Raw genomic sequence first — 18,497 nt, 5'->3', positions numbered from 1 at the left:
GTACCAATATTATTTTATGTGTGATTTTCTATGTTACCATTTTTGAGATGTTTTATGTCATGTAAACCCTCCATATATTTTTCTATATGCTGTAGTGCCTTGTATACCATTTTCTTTCAATACGAACAGTTTAAATAAAAGAAGAAACACATCTAGGGTCAGGGGTTACGATAGAAGCCTGCCCCTGCTATGTGTAAATGAAAGTGATCACTGAGATGATCACTTTACTTTCTGCTGCTGATCCCCCAGTGCACTAATGTGCATGCATGGTCACAAGATCTAAAGATGGCGTTAGCTGCTGTGGTCAAGCTCCAGAAAGCAGAAATGGGGATGCCACAGTTGATATCTCTGATCAATTTTGCTGGTAACTCCCAAAAACAGATATTCCTGCAAAATTAGTTTAATAAATATGCCCAATTTAGTGGTATACACTACGTATATACCTGCTGATGCCCGGATTTTCACTAATAGAGCATTACCTGCCATCTAGGTGTTTTGTCCTTTTTTGTATGTTGCACGGAACTATAATCTCTTGGTGCACAACATCTGTTGGTAGTTTTAAATCTGTCACATTCCATAACCACACACTACAGCCTGTTTGCTGTATTTTCGTGTGCCTAGGACTGCCGCTCCAATGGTTAATCTGTGACAGTCTGCTGCTTCCATTATCAGCCAGTTAGTCTGAGTAGCATGTCTCTCGCTGACTATTTTAAGCTTTCACAATTATTGGGTTTCTCTGTGTAGTGGATGCTGTTGAGTCAGTAGTGAAGAAAGATAGAAGTTCCAAGCATATGATTGTGAGACAGGAAAGAATCACAAAAGAGCAGGTACACACAACCAGGAACATAGTAACAGGAGCAAAAGTAAACAAGTGCAGAGCAAGTATTTACTTCAGCTGGTGATAGGAGTATACTTGCCTACTTTTGCAAAAGCATTTCAGGGAGATTGAGAAAGCGACAGCTATGAGCGCATGGTAGAGTTGGCGTGAACTGGTACATCGGAGAGGCGTGTCATAAAATTGATGTAAAAAAATGTAAATTAGCCCCAAAGCAGGTACTAATATCTACGTGTTGATGAAAACACACTGATAGATACTTTTCAGAAAATGCATTTAGCTATAGGAATCATTGTGCTGTATAACCAATGCAGGGAAATAATATGCTCATAATCCCATTTGAATGTACAGCCATGGCCAAAAGTTTTGAGAATGACACAAGTATTGGTTTTCACAAAATTTGCTGCTTAAAGTGTGTTTAGACCTTTTGTCAGATGTTACTATGGTATACTGAAGTAAAATTACAATCATTTCATAAGTGTCAAAGGCTTTTATTGACAATTACATTAAGTTTATGCAAAGAGTCAATATTTGCAGTGTTGACCCTTCTTTTTCAAGACCTCTGCAATTCGCCCTGGCATGCTGTCAATCAACTTCTGGCCCCCTTCTTGCCTAATCAATGCTTGGAGTTTGTCAGAATTTGTGGGTGTTTGTTTATTCACCCGACTCTTGAGGATTGACAACAAGCTCTCAATGGGATTAAGGTCTTGTGTCATTCTGAAAACTTTTGGCCATGGCTGTATATATCTCTGTTTTTTCTTTTATATAACAGCTACATAATGATGGTAAGGTGCAATCAGGGAGATTGCTAGACTCTTCAGGGAGTCAGGGAGATTGCTACTATTTCAGGGAGTCTCCCTGACAATCAGGGAGAGTTGGCAAGTATGGATAGGAGTCTTTATGCCTTGGTCTGTAGTTAGCAGTGCTAACTCTCCTGGCCCTCTTTCCCCTTAGTAGAATAATCTTTAGACTGGGCTGTCATGCTTTGAATCCAGATGTCAAAATTATGATGACTCCTAGAACCAGCTAATTGTGGTTTTGTCATCTAGCTCCAATAGAGCGAGATATGCACACCGGTAATCAGTTGCCCCCAGGACTTAACACATGGCAGTAGGAGCTCATGCCAATTACTGAAGGTAACATAAAAAAGTATTGTAGACAGTAACGCACAAAACTAGATATGCAGACAAGAAATTTCAGAAATTTTACAGATTTTACCTCTTTCATTACATTTAATGATTATCCCCTAAAATACTGCTTTTTTAAAAACCCATATATGGTTTAAATACCTCATGATCATTTTATTACATGTGGTAATTTTATCTGTGTGAACCTTTTTATTACATATTTTTATTACAGAATGTGCCGGAGAAAAAAATGTTTTCTTTTCCAAAATCCATGAAGGCTCAAAATCATATAGGACGAAACCCAAAGAACACCAGCTGCTAAGTAATGCATTATCCAAATCTATTTACAGACCGGAAATGCCCCTTCTCAAAGTAAGGAATGCCCCATCCCCAACCCTCTATCTCATTTCCATAACCACACATAGCAAAATGTAATTTAATTTCTGCACGGATCTACAAAACTAAGACCAGCGATGTATCATATCCGTACTTTGCAAGGATAGCTCCACTCTATCTAGCTTCTACCTCAACCCGTGCAAGATTCTGCTCATATGCCAATGCCACCACCTAATTATTTCCACTTATGCTATTCAAATCAAGGTCCACAGCTGGTTTTGCACTATGGAGCAGAAATGTTGTACTTTTGTAAATGAACTCCACTGTACTAACATGGAAATGGTGCTGATGTGGAGTAGGGAATCACAAGGGTAATTACTCTTTTGTAAATGAAATTCATTACATTTTAGACAGGATAATCCAAATTAAGCCAGAACGAAATGAAATGCAACAGCATTTTGATCCAATAGCCAAAAGTGCGTCTCCACACCTTACGCCATAGCAACAATATAGGTTTAATAGCGCATCATTGCGCCAAGCATCTTAGTAACATTAATTGTGATTAATGCATTTCCCATGACATCTCATATTACATATCCCTTGTGAAATCAACCAATGATGAAACGCAATTGCTATTTGGTCATACGATTTGGCTGAAACACTCTGGTTCACTTACAGATAACTATCTATATGCATGTACTTTTTATTTATATTAAAACACTTTATAAATACAAATATATATATATATATATATTTATTTATTTATACATACAATAACCAAATACCAACATATGAATACACCCAAATCAAGCCACAATCATTGAATAAGTCTCTTACCCCCTAGAGTAGCAGAAACCACAAGGTGGGTGCCGTATTTCTTGATGATAGTCTCTATAATTTGCTGGGTGCTTGGTCTTCGTCCAAGAAGCCTCAAACTGCGCTGGAAGTCGGGCATCAGGGGCAAAATACTTTTGAGAGGCTCCTTACGATCCACTGCCACGTTCCTCACCTTCCACCGGGCAAACTCCCTTTAAGACACACAAGTGAATAGATACTGGTGAAAAGATGTAATTTATGTGAATGTGATGAAATGCACTTAAGTTAAAGAGAACACATTTCTTAAAGGTGTTATACACTGAGGGGCCTATTTATCATTACTAAAAATTTTATGGAAGTAATTAGGTTTAGAACTCGCATGGAGTTCTACCCAGGGCTGGCGCCACCATTAGGCCACTGGAGGGCGATGCAGCTTGTTGCTGATCCTGTTTTTAAAAAATAAAAAAATTGCCTAGCCTGCTGGCATCCGCGGAGCGTATCTATCTATCTGCAGCGACCGCTGGCAGCCTGGCAGTCATCTCACCACCAGCAAACAGTGCACTGGTCAATCAAGTCAGTGCTTGGTATCCTCTCCCACCACATCCACTGTGGCGCCCGCTCCCTGGTCTGCTTGCTCATACTCTTAGCTCCTCCTCTGCCTTCAGAGATGACTGGATGAGGAGCAGGGCTGCCTAGCTGAAAAGAGTGAGTCACTCTTCACTACAGTGGTACCCGCCTATGCATCGCCACAGCTGCACCACCGATTTAGAGCATGTTTGTGTGTGTGAGCCGGAGTCCTCACTGGAGCTCCGAAAAACCTCGTAGCCAGTGAGTCATCCAGGGGAGCTGCTGCGATGCACAGCACAGCTCCTCCAAAGCAGATCTCATTGGCCTTTCAGTGCTCAGCACAGCACTCCTCCTCTCTGGTCCGGACATCTGTAGGTAAGGCACCTGTAGCATATTAAGCAAGCTGTATCTGGCTGTGTGTCATGCATGTAGTAGGAGGGGAGGTGTAGGTGTACTGTTAGGTAGTGGGTAATTGGTGTGGGGGGAGGAGGGGTACTTGCATATAAGATGCCGCACTTTAACTTTACTGGCTGGGAAGTGTGTAATTGACTGGGTGGGAGCGGGGGTGGGGTAGGCTGATGTTTTGCCTAGGGTGTCAGGAAACGTTGCACTGGCCCTGGTTCTACCTAATTACCAGAGGAATTCATCATTCCTCCTCTCCATAAGTATCGGGAAATAAAAACTTTTCCCTCTCTACTCTAACTTACCGCAGGTGTAATCAGTGCTGCGCATGCGCAGCTCTGCCTACAGCTGTGGTAATTGTGTGCCCTCCCTCCACCCCTCCGCTCACCTCCCTGTCCCCCACTTACAGCATCTGGGCGCTGCAGCCAGCTCTGGCTCTGGCTGTTGCTCTGACACTGTGTTCTCCCGGCAGAACACAGTAAAGTTTAGGGGGGAAAAAAGTTGTTTTTTTTTTTTCTCTAAACTTTACTGTGTTCTGCCGGGAGAACACAGTGTCAGACCAGCAGGCGGAGCCGGAGGAGGGACCAGGGAGCGACGGAGGGAGCCGAGGAGGACCTGCACAGCTGACAGTAGGTAAGTGTAACCTGCTGTACGCCACCTCAAAGTGGCCTATAGTAACACCATCAAATTCTGAAAATACATAATTTTCAGAACTTGATGAATAGCATAATTTCCATATCCCCATACTAATGTACTAATGTACGGGGAGTGTGGAAATTAACACAGGCGGATTTAACCAGGAGATATCAGTGATATCTCCTGTGTTAAGAGTCTTCATGAATACTAAAATAATGGTAATTAAGGAAAATGTCCTTAAAACATTATTTTAGTGTTGATGAATAGGCCCCTCAGTGGGTATGATTATATTCACCTAGCCTGATTGAATGTGTTTTAGGTATTGTGATAACGAAAAAGGATCCTTACTATAAAAGTGAATGGAGCTTTGTATTCTGAGTTCTATTTAGTTGAGGGGAAAAAAAACATAAATAGCCCCTTCTTCCTATTTGGTTCAGCAACTACAGTTCCATTTAAACCAAAATACAGGTCAGAATAAATAAAAGAGCCCTTAATATATATATACAAAAATGTATTATACTTATACCGTCATTTCCTCCCCACTGCCTACCACGGCACCTTTTCCTTGGGTATTATGGCTGCTGATGCAGCAATGTTTATAAACCATGTCCATGTCCTGCAATGTTCTGTACTGTAAGTGACTTTGTTCTTGTTTTGTCCATACTGTCTCTATCTATGTACTATGTGAGGCGCTGCAGGCCCCTTGTGGCGTCATATAAATAAAGAATAATAATTATAAATAATAATTTATACTTCCCATTTTAGTAGGATAATCCCAATTTACAGACCGAAATAGGTTATAGAATATCAGAAAAAAGATAACCGTTAGATCATAGATCTGGCTTCCATGGGCGGTAAGCTGATCTCTCTTGTCCAGCATTTTAGTTGGTAAAGTATGTAACATGAATATGTAAAGGTTTTTGAAGTATATCGTAAAAGAATATACTTCAGATAAAGCTGTGATTATGAGGAAATTCTTTTTCCTATACACAGGAGATCACCTGTCAGTTATTGTTTTGAAGAAGACATTAACCCATAATAGCAGATAACTTTACTGTAGTTTTCATAAAGCTATTTTAATAGAATGCAACACATCACGTTTTATAATTGTATGTGCACTTTTACCTTTTATGTGTTTATGAATTCTGTTAGCAGCTTTTTATATATAAGGCGACTGGCACGTTGTTAAGGAAGGTACGTTTTACTAAGGTCTAAACATCTTTTCGGATTTACTCTGCATCTAACCTAATTTTTGTATCTATTAGTCAGCATAATATAAAATCATGTAGCCTATCATCTGACTGGTGCGATCTTATGGTGTGAGGGTAAAAGTCACCTACAGAGGCAGGCATTCAAATTGCCGGCCAAAACCCCCATGGCGCAGGGAAAAGCTGTTCAATAAAATAACCTTTTTCCAAAAAATCGGGACTCAAGCTTAAACACACTGATTCCGTGTAAACTGCGGAATCAATGTTTTTTTTTCCCCGCACGCGAGCCCAATTTGGTGGCTTTACACAGATTTTGCCTCGCACCTCCATGAGCTGCGAGGTAAAGTCCGACTGCGGGGACTCACGCGTGAGGAATCCCCGCTAATTGAATAGGTCCGGCGCAGCACTTAGCCCATGGCTAATTGAATATGCCCTAGAGAGTTACATAGTGAATAGCACCATGTGTACTTTGGTTAATTTATATGAAGCATGGAACATGTATGGACTATGGATCAAACAGAAATATGATTATATAACATTTAATAGTCATAAAAAAGTATTATATTATAAAAATAACCAACTATTTGTTAGAAAGTAATAAAATATGTTGGATATGGTTAAATAGATTAAAAAAAACAACAATAACAACAAAGAACAGAAAAGATATATATTTTGGAAGATTTGTGCCAATAAAGTAATAGAACAAGTTATATCAGACCTACATCATTTAAAGTAGTTCTATAAATTATTAATTTTATTTTAAATAGGAATTGTCTTTTAAAATCAGATGCACTTCTGTCACATTGGCGTCACTGATTCTGCAATCTAACCAAGTTGCCAGCCGCAGTAGTTAACCTTTACAAGCAGATAGAGGTTAACTTAACCTGTATCTGCTCGTAATGTTCCAGTTGCAGATGAGTAAATGTGTTAGATGGCATTTCACTGATATCAGTCTGGCTGCTTTCAAATGTTGCATTGACTCTTCCTTGTCATCGGTGTCTAAGCAACTAGTGTTATTTCTGTGCAAGAGATATATACATATTTGTTTGATTCTATTGTTTGACCTTGGCTGCCTGGCTACTCTATCTTCCTGCTCTTATTTTGCCCTATTCTATGACTTTGTCTCTGTTTCCTTAACTGTTATCCTAGGCTCTTTATTGATGTGCCTGATTAGGCTCCATGATATTTATATGCAGACATTTAGGTATATTCCCATAATATCAATTGGTCCTATTTTTAATCTGATTTCCTAATGCCCGTTGAAAAGTGCTGATGTGGTAACTAGTTATGTGAGCTTTAATATTATATTATTATACATCCTAATCCAGTTTATTTTTTACTTTGTTTGTTTATGTCTGATCCTGATCTTTGACTTAGTTATGGTTTTAGCAACTTCTGCTACCTGCTTCCTACTTTAGTTTAGACTAGTACTGTACCTGAGCTGCCAGCCCTGACCTTGGTCTGGGTTTTCCTGACAAAAAAACAGTGTTTCTAGTTCTACTGGTCTGTATCCTGTAGGCTAACCAGTGACAATTAATAGTGGCACAGTTTGCTAAGGTTATGGGTCCTTGCTGGAAATTTGTGTGTACGAGCTTGATGATGTAGCAGAATTTCTGTACACACCAGCGGATGCCCTGAGACAACAAGCACCCCAGTTACTTAACCATTGGAGTGGTTTTAGTGAAGATAAAGCGGGTACAGCGTACTCACTGTTATACACATGTAAAAGTCCCCCGAATCTAATCATTGTGACACCACCCCCTCAGAGAGGGGAGGGGAAGGGGTGCAAAACCAGGCAGAGTATAGTAATGAGATAGTGTTGTGTTTGTTTCTCTTGCGCTGGACATGACATACATTCAGGATCTGGCAAAAGAAATCCTGGGGCCTGGTACATTGATATCTCTGGGGCCTCCAACCGCCCCGCTCCCAATGCCCCCTCCTTGACCCCACCTCCAAACACAAATGCTGGGTCCACACATGCACACAATTATATGTACATATATACACACACAGTCAGGTGCATAAATATTGGGACATTGACAGAATTTTCATATTTTAGCCTCTATTCACCACCACAATGGCTTTGAAATGAAACAAACAAGATGTGCTTTAACTGAAGACTTTCAGAAATAATTTGAGGGTAATTACATCCAAATCAGGTGAACGGTGTAGGAATTACAACGGTTTCTATATGTGCCTCCCACTTTTTAAGGGGCCAAAATTAATGGGACTATCAACTCAAAAGCTATTTCATGGACAGGTGTGGGCTATTCCCTCGTTATTTCATTATCAATTAAGCAGGTAAAAGGTCTGGAGTTAATTCTAGGTGTGATATTTGCATTTGGAATCAGTTGCTGTCAACTCTCAATATGAGATCCAAAGAGCTGTCACTATCAGTGAAGCAAGCCATCATTAGGCTGAAAAATCAAAACAAACCCATCAGAGAGATAGCAAAAACATTAGGTGTGGCCAAATCAACTGTTTGGAACATTCTTAAAAAGAAAGAACGCACCGGAGAGCTCAGCAACACCAAAAGACACAGAAAACAACTGTGGTGGATGACCGTTCACCTGATTTGGATGTAATTACCCTCAAATTAAATCTGAAAGTCTGCAGTTAAAGCACATCTTGTTTGTTTCATTTCAAAGCCATTGTGGTGGTGAATAGAGGCCGAAATATGAAAATTCTGTCAATGTCCCAATATTTATGCACCTGACTCTATATATATATATATATATATATATATATACACACACACACACACACACACTTTTCAGCTGGACCACCTATGGAGGAGGAGGAGGTGGAGTGAGGGGAGGTTGCCACACGGGGGAGGGTCAGGGGTGCTATGAAGGGGAGTGGGGGGGGTCAGGGGTGCCGCGAGTGGCGAGTTGAACAACAGGGGAGGAAGCCAATGGGAGAGGAGAGGAATAGGAAGGAAGCAGGAGGATTACTGTCGGTGTCGGTGCTGCAGCAGGGTGCTGATGAGGGCACAGGAGAAGAAGCACTGGCCCCTGCATGTCACAGTGTAACCCGGTGTTTGACTCTGGAAGGTGGGAAAGGGTGTCAGTGGGCGGGGCTTCGGCTGGACGGCTGCTGTAGCAGCAAAGCAGTTTGAAAACTTTTAATAGGTGCTGCTGCCTTGTTTTTTCTGACCCTGATCCTGGGGGGCCCCCTCTGACACTCAGAGCTCGGTATGGGTTTCCCCTTTGTCCCTCCCTGTCACTGGGCCTGCATATATTTTCTTTAAAAATAGTAGGAAAAATTAGTTAGACCATCAATGTTCGATTCCTAATAAAAATGTCGTCGGCAGAATTATTCCCATATAGTGGATATCTGGGGGGAGATGTATCAAGCCTTGGAGAGCGATAATGTGGAGAGAGATAAAGTACTGACAAATCAGTTTCTGTCATTTTTCAAGCACAGCCTATAAAATGACAGTTAGAAGCTGATTGGTTAGTACTTTATCTCTCCACTTAACCACTTTCCAAGGCTTGGTCAATCTCCTCCCAAATCTCTCACTCATACATTAATGAGAAAATGATGTATAGAAAAGATCAACCAACTGGTTAGTGAAAAAATTTGAATTTTACTGAATCACATGAATGAAGCACAGATGTCTGTTAATTCTATTAATCCCAGGAACCAATGGTATACAAAGATATACAGTAGGATATTCATCTCACTCGCAGTGTTTAAATGAACAAATAATGCACAACGCAAAGCAGTATAAAGTACAGTATATTAAAAACCAGGTGTTTTAAAATGTTTCTGAACCAATAAAAAATATATATAACAGCACAAAAATCCATATTATAAGACAACATAGGCAATAATAATGTATACGCCAAATCATAAAATAAATTTTTTTTTTATAAAAATGGATTTCTCTGCAATGCGTTTCTCAGTGCAATGGACCACTTCTTCAGGCACAGTGACGCTGTTGTTATTAGAGTTTGCTCCCTGTTGGTCTAATTAATTTCTCCTACTATTTTTAGAAAAAATATATGTCATATCCAGCAAAGTAGAAACACACTCAACCCTCTCTCTTTTACCCCTTGGGACTTTACACTCACACCATTTTAATTTATTTTCTGTTTTATTGTATTTGATATTAGTTGGGTGGTTCCAGTAAGAACATCTGCCTATTAGAGTACAGCAATGCCCTGGATACAGCCTCATATACACCTGTCAGGAGCCGTATCTATTGTGGCTGCTGAAACTGGTGCAACAGGTCCAGTGCCTAAGCAGGGCAATTTTGATGAACACGAAATGTCAAGCCAAAAGGTTGGGCCGCCGGTGCCTAGTAGTTCAGCACTGCCCAGAACGTCCTCAGGATACTCCAGGCAGCTCTGCAGCAGTGCTACAGGCTGCAGATTGCTGTTCCAGGCACATTGCAAGCCAAATGCAGGTGTCGTGGGGCAGCGACGGTGTCACCCTAAGGGCCTGCGCATACATCCCTAGTTCATACTTGCCGACATTCAGCTCTCTCCTTCCAGGAGGGAGCTGAATGTCTGCGCAGAGCGGGGGGCGTGGCTGGGTAATGATGCCACATTGGAGGCGGGGCCGGGGCCACGTGATCGCGTCATAGTGGCCCCACCCCCTCTTCACAATGCTGAAAAACCAGCATTGTGAACCTGTGGGCGGGACCACAGTGACGCGATTCAGTGCGAATCGCGTCACCGCCTCCCTGCTGCGGTGGTTTCTATTAGTAGTCGGGGGGGCAGGCGGCAGCCGGGAGGCTTGCCTGCTTTATCGGGGGATCGGGAGCGGCACCCAATATTCTGGAGGCTCCCCACCAAAACGGGAGGGTAGACAAGCCTGCCCGAATTACGGCTCCAAACAGGTACTGCGAGTGTTAAATAAATGGTTGTAAAAATTTCAGTGGCGTGCGGTGAGGTAAATGGCCGGGGAGGCACTGGCTAGTATCTGAGCCAGATTTACAGACACATATATGAACCCGAGGGTTCATGTGGGCATTATACAAAGGTGCAGCAGTTTATAGTGCTGGAAATTTGGTGTGTTTTGATCAGGGATATGTGGAAATGGTAGACAGGGGAGGCAGTGCCTCACCTGCCATAGACTTTTCACTGCAGAGTTTTGACTATAAAAATTATTAGAATAATACAAAGAAGATATTTATATTTTCTTTAAATTTTTGTATAATTTTTATAGTAAAAACTGTGGAGTATACCTAAGAATGACAGGAAAGGTTCTGCCTCAGCTCACCCCCGAAAATCTATGTGCCTACCCTCATATACCCACTGTCATGTCTGTTTCACAGGGTGCCCCTGTGCACCACACACCCTGCACCCATTATAAATATGCCCAATATTATATACCTAGAGCAACTCTAAGCGGGAGAAGTTAACAAGACAAAGTTCAGTATAAGTAAAATGGAAAAAAAATCATCTTAATGTCTCTGTATCACTCTATTTGTGACTAATGCTGGGCATACTATGTCTGATAAAATGTCTGCAAGACTGACAGACATTTTATCTGACAACCTGAAACTAGCAGATATTGTGGCCATGCACTGTGCAATACAGTATTTCAAAGTGTATGGTCACATGATATCTATGTTCCTCCCCTGTGAAGGAAAATGGAAATGTTGGGCCGTGGAATTGCATACACGGCCAGATGTGGCCGACCAATGATCAGATCAGATGAGCATTTTGGAAGATTTCTCACCGTCCGATCATCGCTGATAGCCATGACCATGCACAATACACTATGCAATTTTGGTCAAATTTGCCGATAATCTATGAATCAGGTTGATAATTGCATAATGTATGCCCATCTGTTGTAATCCTATAGTTGAGCAGATAGATCCGGTCAATTCAGAAATTCAGTAAAATTTCATAGATTCGTCACAGGCTAATTACTTCAAGATTCGATCCTGATTCAACCAAAAAGGACAAAAATAAATAACAGACCTTGACAAATCTGGGAATCCCACAAACATTTACAAAGCAGCGAAGACTAGCAATAGTCTACCATTGGAAAATGGCTTCTCTGTCACCATAGATCTCAGGAGCTGATACAAAATCGCTCGCTAGGATGCACTCGCTCGTAGCTGGCTGATTGTCGCTTTCTGCGCATGCATACGCATCGTAGTGCGCAAACCACTGCGAGAGATCGGGAAGCATTTGCTTGCTGCGCATAGACAGCCCGGCAGAGTGAGTGACAGGAGAAGCCATTTGTGGGTGGTGACAGGGGCTGGCCATTACCAATGGGGGAGTGGAGGTGCGAATGCAGGCATGCCTGAGCATTTTAACGCCATTTAAGAGGTGTTCATAATTAACAGGCAGTGTCATTGTACACGTCACCTGCTTGTATTTCACACTGAAGTGATCACAGTGCTTGCGGCAGGGTATAGTCAACCTCAAGCGCTGTGATCGCATCCGATGGTGGTCGATGTACCATTGGTTTCATGAACTTCCTGGAGATGATGTGCGCAAGTGGGCATCTTAAGACAGGCTGGTGGGCATCTGCATACTCAAAGTGATCGCACGCCAAGACATAGTGGGCGTGGTAATGTCTTGCCATGCGATCGCCTGCCTTTGTGGGTGTGTGCGGACTTGCATACACTGGGTGCGAAAAAACGTATCTAGCGAGCGGGTCTGAATGAGCTCTTCAGTGTCTGTCCTAACAAGAACAACACTGAACAAGAACTAACAAGAATGACACTGAACAAGAACTAATAAGAACTATACTGAACAAGAACTAACAAGAACAACACTGAACAAGAACTAACAAGAACAACACTGAACAAGAACAACACAGAGCAAGAACTAACAAGAACTTCACTGAACAAGAACTAACAAGAACAACACTGAACAAGAACTAACAAGAACAACACTGAACAAGAATTAACAAGAACAACACTGAACAAGAACTAACAAGAACAACACTTAAAAAGAACTAACAAGAACAACACTGAACAAGAACAACACTGAGCAAGAACTAACAAGAACTACACTGAACAAGAACTAACAAGAACAACACTGAACAAGAATTAACAATAACAACACTGAACAAGAACTAACAAGAACAACACTGAACAAGAACTAACAATAACAACACTGAACAAGAACTAACAAGAACAACACTGAACAAGAACAACACTGAACAAGAACTAACAAGAACTACACTGAACAAGAACTAACAAGAACAACACTGAATAAGAACTAACAAGACCTACACTGTTTAATAGAGATATTTGAAGTGTGCCCGGCAGAAGCCCTTCGCAAGCATTTTTACTCAGAGTAATGCATACTGCTTTGTTTTTTAGCTGTGGTTTGCTCTAGTGGACGTATTTTTCCATTGGAATTGCAGCAAACAAAAAAGAATATAAGTTTTTTTAATATTTAATAGTGGTGAACAAGGGTTTGGGGACAGAAAACAGACAGTGCAATGTCCAATTTATCGATAATCATAAATTACTTTTTTTTTCTATACGATTTATAAAGTCGCAGAATTTATTCAAACAGCTGTATCTACTGAAATATCTTCAGCACCTCAAGTTTTATTTTGAGGGGTGTGGGCAGTCTATTCAATTGAAGTTCATTATAAAATTATGAACTGCATTTGAATTATGTGCAGGGGTCTTAGGAACCCTTATTTGTTGTTCTGGAACTACTGTGATGGCAAAGCTGCCATTCCACTGGCCCTATACTTATTGATTGCACTGGTCTCCTTAGCATAGGAGGTGCCACAATGTACAGCAATCTAGCACTGACAATTCGGAACACCCAGAAGTCAACACAATGCAAAGGACAGCTCTTATTGGGAGAGCTGACTTTTGTTTAAATAATCATGCATACTGCGTTAATATACGCCATTATGCATGTGACGATTGGCATCCAAAAGGCGATGCTTGATGCTAGTGCTGTAGCTAGTGCTGCCAGCGCCCAGTGCAGGTCATGCACCCACCACATGACATCACGTAGAGGGGCGTGGTCTATACGTGCCGGGAGCGGGTGATTACAGCAATGTCCAGAGCATCCTCAGGAGCGTCCATTACAGACACCCTGCTAGCCAGATGCAGGAGTTGTGGGTAAGCGGCGGTGTCGCCCACAGAGTGCTGCGCTCTGTGCTGCCACACCGCTTGCACACCCCTAGTTACGGCCCTGCTTGATGCATCCCGCTCCCTTCCTTATATTACCCTATTCTCAGCCCCCCTTTTAAACTGCTTCCAATTCTTTCATTTTCTTTCTCTCAGTTTCTTTGTGTCTGACTCTCTGACAGATCTGCTTTTCTCGATCTCATGTGGGTTTTCTTTTTTACTCTGTGCTGGACTCGCTTTATTGCTTATAAACCCCCCTCAATTTTCTTTCCCTGCAAAGGAAGTTTCTGCTGTGTGACTTGACTTGTCTGTATCCTAATGTTTATTGCTCTATGTAAGCATTATATTTCTGCTCTATTTTCCGCGCAATTTTTTGCTCATTTCCGATATAACTGTTTTGTGTTTTTTTATTTTTTTCAACATTTGGATGTTGTTGTTACTACTGAAAATCGAAATAAAATGACTTTTAAACAATGAATACTTAGTTTCCTATAGATATAGAAAATGTGAGAGAAGAAGACTCTTTTTCTGGGGCACTCTTGTATGTAATTATGTATAAATTAAAATATAACTTTTATTGTAGTCAAAGCAATAATAGAGAACTTCCGTTCTGAAACAAAAATCGGAAGTTCTCTATTACTGCTTTAAAAGATTTTCGCTTTGCGTTTTTGGTTCCTTCTTGGACACATCTGAGCTGATGTACACACTAAGGACCTTATTCAGAGGCGGCCGTATGGTTTACGACCGCACGGCCGCCTCGATGTTTGGCCAGTGCGCATGTGCACGAGGGAGCAGGCTCCCTCGTGCGCATGCGTGAGACCCGCTACGACCGACAGCGCTGGTCGTAGCGTGTCTCTTTCCAAAGGGGGCGAGCTGTCGATGTTGATTGACAGCTCGCCCCGTTTGGAAGGTGGGCCGGGGGGTGGCAGCCCAAACAGAGGCGTTCCCATGGGAACGCCTACCATTTGGGGGAGGCCCCACTGACATCACAAGTGATGTCAGTGGAGAGCTTCCGGCTCTGACAGAGCCAGAAGCTCTCCGGCGCTTATGACAAGTGAGACCCTACCTTAGGGTCTCGTCGTAAGCCCCGATGGTCGCGATGGTCTCTGACCATCGCGGCCATCACCCAAGCGGTCGTTAGAGCTGTGGGTGTAAACCCACAGCCTAATGACCGAAACAGAGGCCGGCGGTCAGGATGCAAGCGGCCGCCCAGTTTCTGAGCGACCGCTTGCATCCTCCGACCGCCTCTGAATGAGGTCCTAAATGCTATGTCCATACAGACAAGGAACCATACCACACAATGGGGGGAATTCAATTCAGTGCGATGTTGAATAGCCGCAGGATGGAGCTCCCGAAGCTATTCAATACACTGCGCTGTTTGGGAGGGCTAAGGATTTCTTGTCGCACCCCCTGGGGATGTGAAGAGAAATCCGACAAAAGTGCCGGGCACGCAGCTGTTTTACTGCTTAGTGCGGCGCTAATAGCCGCGCGCCCGGCACTTTAGTCAGAGAATGCCGATTCTCGCGCCTTAACACCCTTGTTAAGTCGCAAGAACGGGCATTCTCCGACATAACAGCGCACTGACTTGAATAGCTCTGGAAGGTCCCTCCCGGCACTATTCAATTTGCGTTGAATTGAATTCCCCCATTGTCTTAACAACATTTTTGGACATGTTCTATAGAGACAATATTTTAATTGACTACAATAAAAGTTACATTTTAATCTATACATTATTACATACAAGAGTGCCCCAGAAAAAGAGCCTTCTTCTTTCCCATTTTTTATGTGTATACTTTTTGGCTCTAGGGAGCACCACCAACTTCAGTGATCTGACCCTGTAATAGGTCTAAATCTTTTTTTAGTTTTTTCACCAAAACAAGTGATACATTTCACTGTGTGTGATAAATGGTGCTCCAGCCAATCAGCTCCCAACTGTCATTTTTCTAACAGTTGTCAGTTGGGAGCTGATTGGCTGGAGCACCATTTATCATACACAGTAAAATTTATCACTCGTTTTGGTGATAAAACTCGTTAGTAAATGAGGCCCTTTCTGTGCGGACTGTTTTCCTTACTCCTTTTGCAAATTGCTATAGATATCAATTTTGCGAGTATGAGTAAAATTGTCATTTATTTAATTCCACTTGATGCAAAGTTCAAAGTAAATGCAAAATATAAATAAAATTTCATGAACATGGCAAACTATGCGATTTAGATTGAGAAAGCACGTTAACTTAATGCCAGATGGTAATTACAGGAGCAGAAGAGAAAAGCAAGTATGACAGGATTTTAAACCTAGTTAGAACAAAATATTATTGTGAGACAGCAGAAGCTGACACAATGAGAAATGATTTTAAGGGAAGTAATGATTGTATAATAGTATAATATACTAGCTGAAGTACCCGGCACTGCCTAAGTTTAAATCTTCAAGTTATTAAGTTTTATTATGTGATGTCATCCAAATCCGTACAGTGGAATTCCCAGAACAAACTCCCTGGGTCAAAGTTCTTCCCAGAGTACACAACGGGAGGTCCGACCAGAACCTCATCCCCCTAGTATGTCTTCTGGGATTCAATGTTACCATTCTGTGAAGTTTTCGTCCAAATTCATCCAGTGGAAGGCTCAGAACAGCCTTCCACTGGATGAATGAAGACTCAGAACAGGCTCCCCAGGTCAAAGTTCAGCCCACTGTACACCAACGTGAGGTCCAACCAGGACCCTAACACCCCTAAAACTTGGCCAGGATCCAACTAGATTACCTTGCGTTGGCTTCATACAAACCGGTGCAGGGGTGCTCGAATGCATAATTGGACAGATAAACAAACAAACAGACCAATTAATTTTATGTATAAGATAACACAACATTATAATATAATGATGAACATACACCAAAATTCCAAACAAAACAAAAGCCTACAGTAGCATGCCCCAAATGGAGATATTAATATCAGCAGACTAATTATACTCTTACTGTTGACCCATGACAAACAGGATCAGGACCGAAAGGAAAGGGAAGTAGGACAATGAATGTGGCCAGATTCAAGGTGAATCACCATCCGCTAGTGAATTTTGAGATTTAGGAATAACAAGCACAGACAAAAGCAACTCAGGTGCCTGTGGATGACAAACTTGGCCGGATTAAGACCTGTAGAAGCCTAAGCACTTTCAATTTTGGTGTCCCTGTACTGTATATATTTTGCTCCCCTAAAAAAAAGTTATCTCCAAAATTCATGCCAAGGCCTTTAAAAACCTCCAAATTTGGAGAACCCCCCCTCCGCCTTCTGGCAACACTGTACTGAGTGCCGCTGCATTCACTCTCAGTGGACGACTGAACGGGACAGCCGACATGACCAAGACAAAAATGTTCACGTGAGTCTTGGTGGACCATGCGGCAGTGCACCAGTTCTCAGATTAAAATTTTATTGTATTCCTAAATTTAATGTATATAATTAACCTCTATTATTACTATTTTATTATTTTAATTATTGTTCATAGCCCCTTTTTGTGGAACCTGGTACAGCTGCACCTTTTGTAGTTTTGCACCATAGTTCCATGGTAAATCCGGCAATGGAAAATTTCTGTGGTGCCACTTTCCCTTGATGCCCTAAGCATGTGCTTATTTTGCTTAATGGTCAATCCAGCCCTGTTGACAAAAAGTCATTCTGGTTGGAGAAGTGGTCAGTGCACAAATGCTGAATAAGACCAAGTAGCCTTAATTCAGATCCTGTTAAGCTTTGAAACACACTTTATAAGAAATATAACAACCTATGAAGGTCTGCATGTACAAAGGATGTATCTCCTTTGGGTTTTGGATCTGGATTAGTTTTGCCAAAACTGCCCTTGCGTGTTTTGGTTTTGGTTCTGTATTTTTTTTCTAAAATCAATAAAAAATGTTAAAATCACATAATTGTTCTTTTTTGTTCCTACAGTATTATTAACCTCGATAACATTAATTTCAACTTGTTCCAAGTCAGTTTTGACCACCTCACAGCTCGCAATATTGTTTTAATTTGGTTTAGGCCCAAAATTTGCACCAAGCTAGCTGGCTGCCAAACACGTGGTAGTTCAACTTCCAACATGGCACATAAGGAAACGTATGTTTTTCATTAATCAAGAGGCCTGAGGGAGTTGGAGTATGTATGTAGTTGAAGGCAGGGACAGGAAGGGTTGATTGGTAATAAATGTAATTAAATTATTTTATTCTGAAGCAAAGGGAGGAGGGGAGAGCATGGGTGAACAATATGTCCCTTTTTTTTACCCACTTGGTGGTTCTGAATATTATTTTAACTTAAAGGGGCATGCAGGAGATTCTCTCTCTGGCCATAAACATTTCTAGACATTTTTGGCATTGAGCAACCACATGTCAAAAATTGCAGCAGCAGTGGCAGTTCAACTTCCAACATGGCACATCAGGAAACAAATGTTTTTATTATTCAAGAGGCCTGAGGGAGTTAGAGTATGTATGTAGCTGAAGGCAGGGAAAGGAAGATTTGATTAGTAGTAAA

The 18,497-nt window shown here is 41.6% G+C and overlaps 1 protein-coding gene across 1 annotated transcript in view; it reads right to left on the bottom strand.

Annotated features, from left to right (window-relative positions):
• Positions 1 to 18,497, bottom strand: part of BRINP1 (BMP/retinoic acid inducible neural specific 1) — a 267,130-nt gene that overhangs the window by 128,517 nt on the left and 120,116 nt on the right. The window contains exon 3 of the mRNA XM_088467033.1: positions 3,136 to 3,326. Within this exon, the coding sequence (XP_088323159.1) occupies positions 3,136 to 3,326 (191 nt within the window). The remainder of the gene's footprint in view (positions 1 to 3,135; positions 3,327 to 18,497) is intronic.

The sequence above is a fragment of the Taudactylus pleione genome, unplaced genomic scaffold (assembly GCF_031769625.1).
Source record: "Taudactylus pleione unplaced genomic scaffold, aTauple2 ptg000009l, whole genome shotgun sequence".
Lineage (NCBI taxonomy): Eukaryota > Metazoa > Chordata > Amphibia > Anura > Myobatrachidae > Taudactylus > Taudactylus pleione.
The sequence above is the reverse complement of the archived record's forward strand: the minus strand, read 5'-3'. Positions and strand labels throughout refer to the sequence as shown.